Source organism: Plectropomus leopardus, chromosome 9 (genome assembly GCF_008729295.1).
Source record: "Plectropomus leopardus isolate mb chromosome 9, YSFRI_Pleo_2.0, whole genome shotgun sequence".
NCBI lineage: Eukaryota > Metazoa > Chordata > Actinopteri > Perciformes > Serranidae > Plectropomus > Plectropomus leopardus.
The window spans coordinates 21,532,000-21,545,903 of NC_056471.1; the positions used below are offsets into that span (position 1 = coordinate 21,532,000).

A 13,904-nucleotide genomic window follows, 5' to 3' on the forward strand; every position below is an offset into this window, starting at 1 on the left:
TTCACAGGGAACTGTGGGACTTAATGTTTTATATTTCTACATTTTATTTCTTTTATTTGTTATTTGTAACTCACTGCCAGAGCTATGGTATACATATGTTGTATAATGATTTTTAATTTATTTTATTTTATTTTATCTTTATTTTTTTATTTTTTATTTTTTGGGTGTATATCTGTACGCTGTATTTGTGTGTTTGTATGAGTTTATATATGTATTTACATACATGTTTCTCATGAATTGTAAGGTTTTAAATCTTGTATGTAAAGCACTGCATTTTTTGTATGAAAGGTGCTATACAAATAAAGCTTATTATTATTATTAATTAAAATTCTAATTAAACTTGAAAATGAAAACGTATTTTCACAATAGCATGGTATTTGATTAAATATTAAAGTGAAAATGCAATACTCTAAATTTCATTTTCACATACTCATACAGGTGTTCTATCAATATGTTAATATTAAAATTGAAAAGCTGCTGTGCAATGTTATTCAAATTTGAAAATTCAAAAACAAAAGCAACATAAACAATATAACCTGATTCTCCATCTGTAAGAGCAATACTCAATACATATATTCCAAAGACATCTTATTTTCAAAGACTTAACCCGCTGCACTGTGGACAGTGTTCAAAAGTTGAATCCAATTTGAATATTAAAATGAAATATAAAACAATGTAGCCTAATTTTCCATTTGTGCAAGCATGATGTAAGTCACGATAAAAATTAAAATGCAGTTTTCTAACATTTTGAAAACAAACACTGAACACATAACACTTAGATTTAGATTATTGTATTTTGATTTAATTTTTCACTCAAATTACATACATGTGGAAAATTAAAATGCTTTTATGGAATTTTATGCTCAAGTTTTCATTTTGACTTTAATGACCTTGTCTATGGGCTTCCATAGAGAACACTTGGTTTCAATATATTTTGATTGTTGGCTCTCTGTCTCGCTCCATCTTTAGATTGTAAAAATGGTGAAGAACTCTAAAGGCAGCCCGATCACCCTTTCCATTGGAGACGGTGCCAATGACGTCAGCATGATTTTGGAAGCTCATGTTGGCATTGGTGAGAAACAGATCTTTTACTATTGTTCGGAATAAAGGAAAGGGTAACGTTTCGGTGAAGTTGGTGTGTGATGTTTGTTCTCTGTGTTTTTTCAGGCATTAAGGGTAAGGAGGGTCGGCAGGCAGTGAGGAATAGTGATTATGCCATCCCCAAACTCAAGCACCTCAAAAAACTTTTGTTGGCTCATGGGCATCTCTACTATGTTCGCATTGCACATCTGGTGCAATATTTCTTTTACAAGGTAGGACTCCGCTGTCATCGACTTCATATCAGTTTTTTCGGCTAAGAAATGTTTTGTGTTTCAGCAAAGCCTGTATTTCCCCAACAAACTAACCTGATGTGGGGATTATGTGGCGAGACGGATTTGACAGAATCAATCCTCTTAACAAACTTTAAGTTCAACTCTGGTTAACGTACTGTATTATTGCTCCTGCATTATAAGCACAGGGGAACTTCTGAATGCATTTGATGTTCTTTGATGTTCTCTTTCTCTCTTTCTCTGTTTGCCTGCAGAACCTTTGCTTCATCTTACCTCAGTTTTTGTACCAGTTCTTCTGTGGCTACTCCCAGCAAGTGAGTATGTCCTGAGGCCCTTTGAGGTTCAAAGATGTTCTGAACATGAAAGGAGGCAGTATCCCTTGAATCCACACTTCCTCGTCCTCCTCAATGCCAGACTCTTTCCCTCAGATTGCCCCTCCCTCACTGCCCCCTTGGATGTGTGAGCTCTGATTGATATGTTTAGACTTAGACTACATAGCACTGTTCGAAATAAATACAGACATGTATCATGATCTGCCACCGTGGTACATCTTAAGTAGATATTATGTAATCATAGTGGCATGTGTGTGGGTGTGTGTGTGGGTGTGTGCGTATTGCTAGAATTCACTTTTCTTATTAATAAGAAGTAAGTGTATGATCTGAATGTTTTAATGGTTAATATAAGAACTGCTCCTGAAGTAGAAGCATTCATTATTTAATGCATTAAAGCTACAGTTGGTATCTTATAAAAATAACTTTCTGACATATTTCCTGAAACTATCACTGAATTCAGACAGCAGTACATCAGACAGATCGTTTGTGAAAAAAAAATCTTATTTCTCTGCCTATTCTATTGCGCTTCTAATGGCCTCAAATCATGTGAACTTAATTCACCAATCAGAGCCGGAGGCTCACAACACAGCTGTCAATCACTGCTCGTAAACTCAATCAAACTCGGCAGCGCAGATCAAATATGATTCAAGATTCTGTTGCTGCTCTTTAAATCTCTCAATGGTGGGTATCACATAACACATTGTCAAAATGCGATGCCTGTCCTGTCTATGGCCCTGTCCTGCTGGCTGTCCCTTTTACAAAGACATAGATGTGGCACTGTTACTACCTCTGCTGTCACTTTAAAGGCAAGACAACTCTGTTCTCCAAATACGCAGTCATACCTTTTATAAAGAACAGTGAGGCGGCAGAGTGGTGCAACATTTCTGCCGTGATCAAGCTGTGTAAAAGGCGGCCAGAGACTCTTTGGCTCTGATAGGTTATTTTCCATAAGCTGCGGTAGTTTCTGACAAATGCTTTTACAAGCATGAGAAGGAGGAAGAGGAGGGACGTGATTTTCTCGCAGGCTATCGGTCTCATTTGCAGTTTCAGCAAATATGACAAAAAGTTATTTATTCATTAAAGTCACCAACTGTATCTTTAGATAATATAGATATTATGTTTTTTTAGATAGTTGATTATGCTTTGGTAACAGTGTAAAAGTGAGGAGGAATGTTTCATTCTCTCTCGAGCCACATGGCCCCCCGACATAGATCCTCCTTAAGTACATAACAAATGTATGTAAGCTTGCTTATATGAAACACTGTGTGTGTAAGTATGATGGTGTGTATGAGTTTTGTCCTTTCCGTGATATTAACCCCTGGTTACCCCATCCCTCCTCATCCTCCTCCTCCTCCGTACCAACCCCCCTCCCCAACCTCTCCGGCCCTCCTGCTCCCCTCCTCCCCAGCCCCTGTATGACGCGGCCTATCTGACGATGTACAACATCTGCTTCACCTCTATGCCCATCCTGGCTTACAGCCTCTTGGAGCAGCACATCTGCATTGAGGTTCTGCTGGACAACGCTACCCTCTACAGGTAAACCTGGGAACCTTCACTTATCTCCACTGAAGCTGTTTCCTTTGAGGACCAAAAGTCAAATAAATCATAATATATTTATACATTTAATACATATTATTTTAGATCTAGTATTGCTCTATTGAGAAATGGTAACACAACACAAATAATTGAATAGTATTTCTTTATTTTGGTCTTTAGGTTAAAAGAAATATTTGAAATTTTTTTTTTTTAAAAATGTAATCAAATCCAAAAGATAAAATAAAAATAAATAAATAAATAAAACTGAGCATTTAGTTTTAGTTTTCATTTTTTGGGTTAATGGAGAGGTGTTCACATTCCCCTCTGAAATATTCAATGGTTCCCCTTTTCATTATTTAGTTTTTAAGTACTTTATCTCTTTTTTCTTTATTTTTGCATATAATAAAATAACACAAAATTTAAAAATTTAGAGTAGGACAACATACAACAGAAGAAAATCCACAGTTGGAATGAAAAAGACACTGAGGGCTTATAAAAGGAGCCCACCTAGCTCTTAAATGAAAGACAGCTGTATGTGCTTGCCACCATTGCACAACCAGACATAAATATTTTTAGAAATATCTATAAAACATTTTTAAAAAATTAAAAATAGAAGAGAGAAAATAACAATTTTCCACCACAATTATTAGAGATTAAAATAAAATACAAGTTCCAGTTAATTGAGATTATATATAAAAGACATAAAATAATAACTCATTTCATCTTTATCTTTTATGACTTACTTCAGAGAGATTGCGAAGAACGGCATGTTACGGTGGGGACCATTCCTCTACTGGACATTACTTGGCGTCTTCCACGGCTTGCTCTTCTTCTTTGGTGTTCGATATTTGTTCAGTAATCCAGCGCTGCAGGATAATGGCCAGGTTTGATTTAATTAACCTTCTGAATGGGTGTGATAATTAAATTAAATTGCTTGATTGGGCATCGCCTCCTAAGTACACTTGCTAATTGGTCTAATTTGATTCCAGGTTTTTGGTAACTGGTCGTACGGAACAATTGTCTTCACTGTCCTTGTCTTCACTGTCACACTTAAGGTAAACCACTTCCATGATTATTTGTCCCACCTTATGAATGGAGTGTCATTAGAGATGCCGTTTCGGAGCAGATACATTTTCTTGTGTGTTGGATATTTAACATGAATATTTAGTGACTTTCTCTGCCATTGTAGCTCGCTCTGGACACGCGGCACTGGACATGGATCAACCACTTTGTAATCTGGGGCTCCCTGGCTTTCTACGTGTTTTTCAGCTTCTTCTGGGGAGGAATAATATGGTTAGAAAACCACTTAGGATAACACAACCTACGCAGTCATTGTAGCTGCCCTGTTATTTCTCCTTTCTATTCAACCCCTGTAGCTCTCTCAGTCAGAGTAAACCAAAGTGTTCTCTCTCCTGCAGGCCTTTCCTGAGGCAGCAGCGTTTGTACTTTGTGTTTGCCAACATGCTGAGCTCGGTGTCAGCCTGGCTGGTCATCATCTTGCTCATCCTGCTCAGCCTACTGCCAGAGATCCTGCTTGTGGTGTTCCGCAAGCCCCGCGGGCCCCACGCTCGACAGGTAGAGCTGAAACACACATGGACTTGGCCTGACACACGCACTTGCCCTCTACTACATTTTCTCTCTAAAGAACAGTGTTTTTTGCCTTCTCTGTCTCGGTCCCAGATTTACAACACTCAAACTTTGCATACGTTTGTTGTGACAGTTTAACCATTGACTTTCCCAAGAGTTCGGCTGTTGTTAATGGAAGCCATATTTTGCTTTAGGGAATAGTTACATGAAGGATTTAAATCACGTCCTTCGCGTGTGATTAGATTGCTCAAGTCGGCATGGCTTTATATTCAGTGCTTCACTATAATGGACTGTTGGCATCCACCAATAATTAACCATCAAAGACATATGTAAAATAGACCTCAACTACATTTTTGGGAGATGGAAACGATTTTTAGTCAGCTAACATCCAGACAGACACTTCTGATTCATGATAGCACTCTGCTAGTAACTATGACACATGAGCTAATTGTGTCTTTTTATATGATAAACTTAGATTAGTGGATTAGCTAGTTGCTAAACCACATTTCATTGAAGAAATTTTAATACTTCCATTATCTCTTTACATGTGGCAAATACAGTAAACGTGAAAAAAACTAACTCCGTCAATCTTCCTTTACAATGTTTTGGTATTTGTTATTATTGTAATTATTATTATGTACAGCATATACATCCTTACAGTGTAGGATGTCATTAAAAATATAATAACAAATACCTAAACATTTTAAAGGAAGATTAAAGAAGTTAGTTTTTTTCACGTTTACTGTATTTGCCACATGTAAAGAGATAATGGAAGTATTAACTAGAGTTGTTGACTCGAATCACAAATTCGAGTCAGCACAAAGACTCGACTTGACATCATATATAATAAACCCACTTGCAAATTGACTTGGACTTAAACACCAGTGACTTGTGACTTAATTTGAACCTGAGCCTTTTCACATGAAAATATTTTAATAATAATTTTTCCAGAGTCAACAAAGGTCAGTGATATTGTAAAGTATTTTATGTGTTCATATTTACTATTTTAAAACATTAACATTATTCAATTATTTTTTTAAATTATTAATTTAATCATTATTCATTAACATTATTCAAGACAGGAAAGAAACATACAAAATTCATTCTGGTGTGTTACTGGTTAATAGTGCTATATGCCATGAAAGTACAAAATCAGCACTACTTTTTTCTTTAATAATACTTGTTGCAACAAACTTTTAACAAATAAATACAAATTTTAACCATTCATTATTTTTCAAAATTTAACATATTATTACGCAGTTATAAAAATGGCATTTTATTCAGTGAAGAGCACATCATGACTTGTTTCGGACTCGAACTTGAGACTTTCTTCCAACTCGCGCTCCCACCTTTGCTATTAACGCAAGAAACACAGTATAAGAACTTGGAAAATTCTTATTTTGATTTCCCTGCATCTTTAAGATCAGGCCTTTATATCCTTTTTTTGCAGACATTGCATTTCACAGGGCCAGTTTTTCCTCCAGAAGACAACTTTTCCAGTCACGTTGGGTTGCTTCAGTTAGCTCCCCATAAAGCTAATGTGTTTTCCAAGCAGCTGGAATGTTTTTGTGGCGTGCACTGTGCTTTCGGGCATGTTTCTTACTTGTTTTTTTCAATTGTGTCTAGACTTGTTTTATTTGGGAAAAGCCATAAACCAAACCAAATGTTTAGCAGAAATTTACAGGGAGTCTTACAGCAGCTTTGCATTGCTCTGTTTCAGTGTGTATCAGTCAGTTTAAAGTTTTAGATTCATTAAAAAAATGATTAAAGTGATAGTTGTTGCTTTAAGTGGTACACTGTCGCTATCTAGCAGTGAGCATTTTACTTTAGAACACCTCCTTTAACCTTATTTTTACTAATTTTCCAGCTTTTCAACTTTGTTCTCCCAACAGGTGCTCTCGCTTTTGCACTTAAACTTCTTCCTCTGTCTCACCCTCTTGTTTCCTCTCTCTTCCTCTCTGGACGTGCCTCTAAAGATGAAACATCGCCTTCCTTCCTCGGGGACATCTACTATCTTCATGTTGTCGCAGACCACTAGCACTCACAGCTTCTCGTGGAGTGACTGAGGTCTCTTTTTCTTTCTGTCAGCTCTTAAGACTCTTCCTGCAGAGTTTCTGTGTCTGCCAGTTGTGCTTGTTTCCTACCTGTTGTGTCCCTCCTCTCCCACTGTTTGACTCCCTCGTAAAATGACTCAGGTTGGCGTTCTGTGGCTTTTTGCAGTCCGCACTTGGTTGGACAGATGAGGTCAGACGATTCAGATTTCAAAGGGATTATTCCATCAGATTTGTATCCGCCTTTAAACCTCGACTTGAGTGCTTTTCTTTAGATGTAAGTTTTATAAATTGGGAGAAATGTTGGTCAGTGGGCTGGTGTGTGCGCCCAAGCAGTGTGGAGTGGGACCGGGTGTCCAAACGTGCAGTCAGTCTTCCATTCTTGTCTGTCCAGTTGTATCAGTCAGTGTTTCCTCCCAGCTGCCTGTGCTGCTCCAAATGCCTGCTGCCTCCGCATGTCAAGCCAGGTGAATGCAGCACGTCAAAGCACACGAACTTACCTGCATGAGGCTCAACCTCATCCTGGATCCTCACCACAAACCCTGCGGGCCACTGCATTGTGTCTGTGCGTGCGTGTGTGTTATATTGTACATGTTTTTAAAAAGGAAAGGTCATATTAATATAGAGCCAAGGCTTCCAAAAAACTATTATCACAAGGAAAAGGTGTCTAAAAAGGCACCAGGACCGATTTTCATCGTCCACCTGTCCAGTTTTGAAGTCTCTGTGTATGTATATGTGTGTTCCCTGTGTATGTGTCTTTGTCTGTGAGCAAGAGAGAGCACAATGTGGAGAGTGAGAGGCGAAGTGTGTGTGTTTGTCAGCATAGTGATGTCATTGGTGTCTCTTGCCTCACCCTTCTAGAAGAAGCCGGGTCAGTCGAGCGTGGGGGGCCACCAGTCTCCCCGGTCTTCAGCCAGGCCCCTGCTCATGAGAACCTTTTCAGATGAATCCAATACTGTCTTTTAAACAGGTACCAGCCCACCTTCAGGCCATTTAAGCCAATCAAAGACCCCTACCCCCCCCTACCCCTCTCACCCCCAGCCAACCAGTTCTGGTCCCTAACTCTGAATTTTAACAAGAGAATCAAAGGCATTATGGCATACAGGCCACATTCAAAAAGACCCCGTGTGTTCCTTTGTGTTGTGCGAGCTGATATTGGCTGGCTGAAGAGATGCTATTTGTTCATGTCTGACTCAAGTTTTGTGTCAACATTTTTAGTTAAAATGGTACACTTATTTAACGTCATGAATCTCTAAGCCTAATGTTTAGAACCATAAAAACATGCTCCTTTCAGCCTCCCTTTAGAAGCCCAGCTTATATTGTCTTCTGCATGTGCTTTAAAACCCAATTTTTAATTTCAGTCCATCTCATTTTTGTGCCAGGAGTGTGAGGTGTCGGTGTCAGTTTGTGTGGTTTTAGCGTGAAACAACAGAGCTAGTCTGTGATTGTAGCTTCCGTTTGTAGCGTGGTGGTTTGGTCATAGTTGTTTCGTCCTGTGTGCACATGCAAACTTGTGTTTGTGGTCGTCGTCTGCTTACGTTCTTGGCAAAAAAAAAAAAAATGGATGCGTTTGTGAGTGCTGAGCTTTACTCACTGCATGATGTGACGTTGCCTTAACCTCAGACCGAATGCTGCTGCATTACATACAGGGGGTGACAACAGAATGAATGAAAACATGAAATTCTGAAATATTTCAAATATTGTAGAAAGTAAATATGGAAAAGCAAGGTATTCTGTATCGCATAAATCACATCACACAATCACATAAACAATATCACAAATAAATAAGACATTGTGGACTAAATAAAATGTGAAATATACAGTATATGCCTTCACAAAATTGTCCAATACATTTTCAAAACCTTGCTCAATTTTATATTTATTCCACGCTTTATGTTGAAAAGGTGTTTTTTTCTGTTCTTCAATAATATATAATAATATATTTCTTCAACAAACAACAACAACAAAAAACATTTTGAAGAGTAACTAAACCCCCAAACCCCTTATTTCAGCCGAAAGCCATTGTATATAGATATTTAGTAGTGTTGTTTATAGATGTAGGTCCAGATCTTGACATTTTAGTGCTTAGTATACAGTCGACATAAATATTATCCAGCTTCAGTATTATAAATATGCATAGTGACTAGGGATCAAGAGATTAATTGGCTTGACGGATTATTGAGGCCAATATTTGGAATTTTTGCAGATTTTCTGCATTTAATTTTAATGATTGGCGATAAAATTGATTAATTAAAAAGTGCAATGAAAGTGTCAGCATGGGAGGAACTTTTACTTTGTAGCTATTTTTATTTAAATTTTCACTTGACTTTATGAAAAAAGAAGTTGCTGGGAACTTGCTGTATATGATGTTGACACACACACACACATCAGCTCTGCCATTGTCGATAATTTTTGAATTTCCAGGATAGAGGCAATTCAGCCAAGGCTGTGGGGTTTCGTTACTCTTGAAAATGACTGCTGGGGCAGAATAAAAAGTAACTGAAAAACTGCGATTGTGAAAAGAAGCAGGAGATAACATCTTCTAATGAGCAGAGTTTTAAAAATGTGTCTATTATTTCACAATTTCATGATTCATTTTGTTTATTGTCTATATTTATTCATTTTATTTTTTATTTCACAATGTAATGTTTTTATTGATTTGATATTAAACAGTCTCAGATGTACAGAAGACTTGAGAAGATTAGGGCTGAACCGGACTATTGAGTGCCTGTTGAATCGAATTTGGCAGTTCAATACAAATATTCAATGATAATGTTTTGTTTTCCATATAACGTTTTTAAATTTGAACTGACTCAGCAGGACCGTCATTGTGACAGCAGCATATATGTAATATAGTAAATAAGCTAATGGCGCTGACGATGCATTTTTTGCTGACTCTTCGACAAAAGCCAGAGACTGCAGCATATTAACATGTAAGCTGTAATATCACCACCTCTAAGCAGAAGAGCAGCCTCTCCCTCCGTGCTATATCTCCTCTGTGCCACAGCTCTGTATCAAAGAGTCACATGAAAGTCGAGAGAGCTCACTCCGCAGCAAAATCTGGCCCAAAACCTTCCACTGCACAGCACACTAACTAGCAAAAAGAAAACAAAGAAAAGACTGATTGACTTGTTTAATTATCCCACAAGATACCCCTAAAGTCCTGATGCATGGCAGCGATATCAGGAGCACCGGAGGTGTTCTGAGGTGAAAGGGCACCTCACGGGCTCTTGATATTGAGTTACATGTCTAGGTGTTTTTTTTTTTTTTGTCCACCCCCTGTAGGTAGGTCTGATGTCACACCCTCCCATCACTGTCGACCAGGTTCACTGATGCTTACCAGCAGCACCAGACCTTTTGTTACAGCTTTCACTGTTTAACCTGCATTTCTATTCTCCCACTAGCTGTCAGAGGGCGGCCTCCTACAAACATCCAGGTAAACTACAGCAAGACAAACCTAAATTTGATGTCCTGTGTCTGCTCTATGTCCCTGCTGAGCTTTGACAGATCAGTAGATTTGGATGAAATTTGGAGCATTTCCTTTACTAATTTCTGCACATCTGTGGTGGTGGGAAAGGTGTCATTTAAATGTTTTCCATGTATCGTGGTATGGGCTAATCCACTGCTTATTCTCCTGATTGATGACTTTTGGCTGTTTCACGGTGTCTCGTCTTCTTCCTCTTGCTAGCAAATGCTTATAATGAAAATACTGAAGCCAAATCTTTCTGTTTGTGCTTTTCCAGATTGCTGCGGTCACACCACTATCCTACAAGCACCTGAAGGAGCGTGAGTGAACGGCAGCAAGGCATCGGCCACTTTCAGGGTCCTGTACCAGTTGGATCAGAACCGTCTGCCATTATGCCTGAGGAGGAAAAGAAGAGGAGGAAAAAAATAAGAAGAGAAAGAGAGATGTGCTGACTGGGGGGAAGGGATAAAAAGGGGTTTAGCAGTCTTTTGGCTTGCATCTCTCTGCTCCGTCCTTCTCTGCCCAATGCCAACAGCTCCCAACCCCCCACGCATGCCTGCAGAGCAGTGCCCTGCATTATTTTTTAACATATCTACTCAGATGACAGGCATGTGTTTTCTTTCTTTTACTTCCTTTTTTTTTTTAAAGTACTAGCTTACAAATGAATGCATACACGGCTGCCTTGTCAGTAGCTCTATCCAACTGCTGTGTTTTAACAAGCAGTTGTAATAATATCCACCCCAAGAATGGTTCACCTGCATGAAAGAAAGCTCTAAAGAACGCTTCACTCCACTGATGTTCAGTCACTGTATTCTGTAATTAATTAAGACATAATGATCTCATTCTCTCCAATGGTTACACTTTAAACGGTTATTCTACTTTATAGTTCGTACGCTTTTAATAGTTATCCTTGAAATGGTTAATAGGCTTGGGCGGTATCACCTTATCACAGTAACGCAGGGTATTAAGAAATCCCGATGGTATGATCTTGAATTGTGTGAAAAATGCAGGTGTCCCTATTTCTACTAAGGCTCAGACACACCGACCAACATTAAAGAACTAGTGGCGATAAAAGGCCAACTCTTGCGTTTCCTCACGTCCCCCGTGTCTTCGACAAAATTTGCACTTGAACAGACCACAAAGACGACAGCCAGTAGCATGTACTTTCTGCTACTGCGTGAGATGAAATAACTATTTATGCCAGCAGGTGGCAGTACTCTGTCATTCAAAAAATGAAGCCAGACAAATTGTCATGATGTATTCAAGTCATTCGTTAGCAAGAGTAGGACACACTGTAAAACCCACAGTGACAGTCGCTCCTTGATGATAGCACGATATTAACCAACAGCAGACCATTGGCTTGGTGTGTCAGGGCTTTTAAACTAATACAAATCTCGCTGTATGTATCATATGTAGTGCTCATCACGCGCCACCAGAGGTCAGTCTCTACTGGCAGAACAGTGACAAACATGGCAACTGTGAGTGATGGGGATAACGTTACAGGACTGTAAACAGCCGGTAGCAACGTCTGAGGAAAAACACAGGGACAGAACATATTTCCACATCTAACTTGGTGAATTAATGGAGTGCAGCACACAAATACTGTCATATATCCTGGTGAAATTTCAGGAAGGTGTGAAAAAATAGATACCGCCCATGCCTAACGGTTATGTTTCAGGAAATGGACTCATCCACGGGTCCAAATCATTTAAGATGAAGAGTTACTGAAGATGATATCAGACTGATTGAACAGTTTTCTGTTATATAGATGATTATTTGTTTCCAATGATGAATTTCCATTTTCTCTCCAATACTAAGATATAAGAGGAGTTAACGGAGGCCATATTACCACTCAATCCAAAAAGTGTGTGTGTGTATGCGTGTAAGATTGAGAGGTAGATTAGAGATGTTAAGCAATGAAACATTGCACGGATGCTCGAAGCATGACCTAAATCGTCCAACCTCAGAGATAATTTAAGAGTCAATTTAAGATGAGAGAATTAATATATGTGCTGTACTGTATATATAGCTTAGAGATGTATGACCTGCTCAAAGCCAAAAAGATGAATCAGATTCTGTCCACGCTAGTGCGACCTGAAAGTGATAAGTCAGTGTGTGTGTGTGTGTGTGTGTGTGTGTGTGTGTGCCTGTGTGTTACATAAGTGCGTGCTGGATAAGAAAAGCCAGCCGTGTGTTGTGAAAACCAGGATTACTTGAACCTCGTTGATGTAGTTCGGTTAGACATTTCCTGCACTATTAAAAAAAAAAAGCTGGTTTCTTCATTGCGTCACTAAGGCACATGAATATATGCCTGAGCACACGCACATATCAGATAGACAAGAACAACACACATAACCACACACATCATACATATAAAAGCGCACATGCACTAAAGCCTAAATGAGGTATTTCTGTTCATTACTCATGATTTAGTTTGCATAATTTGTCTCAGGCAGGCTTACGTTTGAGTGAAAATCAACTCCAGACCTGCAGAGAAGTTAATGCCACTGTGAGGCTCCACGCTCCGTCTCCCTCCTTCTGTTTCTGGTCAAATTTTCGGGCCGACAGGATGACAGAGTGCACCTTGGCCTTTTCTTCCTTCCTTCCTTTTGTGTGCTTCATACATTCCATTTAAACATGCCGCGATTTCACACTTTTAAATATAGTTTCTGAAGATTTCTCTGTTTTCGTTTTCCACAAACATGTATTGTCTATTTGGCATATTTATTGTTAAGTGTACTTTTACTCACAAATGTTATACTTTTATTACATAAATCTTTTTTATTGTTGAGTGGTCAGCTTTGTGCCAGTTGAGATGGTCCATGTTACTCCGGCCCTGATGTGAGCCTGTGCCAATCCTGTTTAATAGTCTTTGTCTTAATGCAAAGACAGGCAGCCCCCCCCCCCGACATACTCCAAAAGTCCCAGAGTTAATCCTCGAACCAGTGCCACTCCTTATACAGGGTTATCATAACTCTCGTACCTGTCACTAATCATATATGCTTTGTGTTACAGGTTATGGCGATTTCATAGTTTACTGATCCCTGTTCAAGGGGAGACACCCCAGATGAATAGGGTACCGTTTTTAACATACAGCTATGACCATGAAACTACTCCAGCTGATTATTCACTTTATACACTGTTTTTTTTTTTTTTTTTTTGTATTTCAAGTTTTCTGAAATTTAATGTTTTTAATTGCAAATAATGCATTTTCTAAATAAATATGTACTGATTTGCACACATTTCCAGAACAGACATCTGAACATAATGTTCAAAATTCTTGTTTCATTTTGTTGACATGTCCGACTCAAAAGTTTTTACGTAAGTAATTTTAGATATCTTTTTATTACTTCATGAACCAGAAAGTAGCCATATAGCCATTTAAAAAAAAAAAAAAAAGCACTTTTGATATATTTTTGGGAAACAAAATATTATTTAAATCAGGCCATCAATGCTATGTGAATTAAATCCTGTAAAAAACCTTCAGAATATAGATGGGGATAAACCTGGAAAGTATGGAAGTGCTTTTGAAGTTGAATTTTTTGGATTTTTACAGTTTGACAATATGGTCTCTAAAAACATGTATTGTAAAATAGTATGA

At 38.4% G+C, this 13,904-nt stretch overlaps 1 protein-coding gene across 7 annotated transcripts in view; it reads left to right on the top strand.

Moving 5' to 3' along the window:
* atp11c (ATPase phospholipid transporting 11C) overlaps positions 1–13,545 on the top strand; it is a 58,152-nt gene extending 44,607 nt beyond the window's left edge. For 2 of the 7 annotated variants that reach the window (XM_042492800.1, XM_042492804.1), the window contains exons 21-31: positions 970–1,072; positions 1,168–1,313; positions 1,586–1,645; positions 3,072–3,199; positions 3,948–4,083; positions 4,189–4,254; positions 4,389–4,492; positions 4,618–4,774; positions 7,699–7,807; positions 10,242–10,273; positions 10,581–10,625. In XM_042492800.1, the coding sequence (XP_042348734.1) occupies positions 970–1,072; positions 1,168–1,313; positions 1,586–1,645; positions 3,072–3,199; positions 3,948–4,083; positions 4,189–4,254; positions 4,389–4,492; positions 4,618–4,774; positions 7,699–7,803 (1,005 nt within the window). In that variant the 3' untranslated portion in view covers positions 7,804–7,807; positions 10,242–10,273; positions 10,581–10,625. Of the gene's footprint in view, positions 1–969; positions 1,073–1,167; positions 1,314–1,585; positions 1,646–3,071; positions 3,200–3,947; positions 4,084–4,188; positions 4,255–4,388; positions 4,493–4,617; positions 4,775–6,762; positions 7,676–7,698; positions 7,808–10,241; positions 10,274–10,580 lie in introns of those variants that run through there. The other 5 variants (XM_042492802.1, XM_042492801.1, XM_042492805.1 and 2 more) reach the window with 5 other exon arrangements.
* Positions 13,546–13,904: the final 359 nt, after the last annotated feature.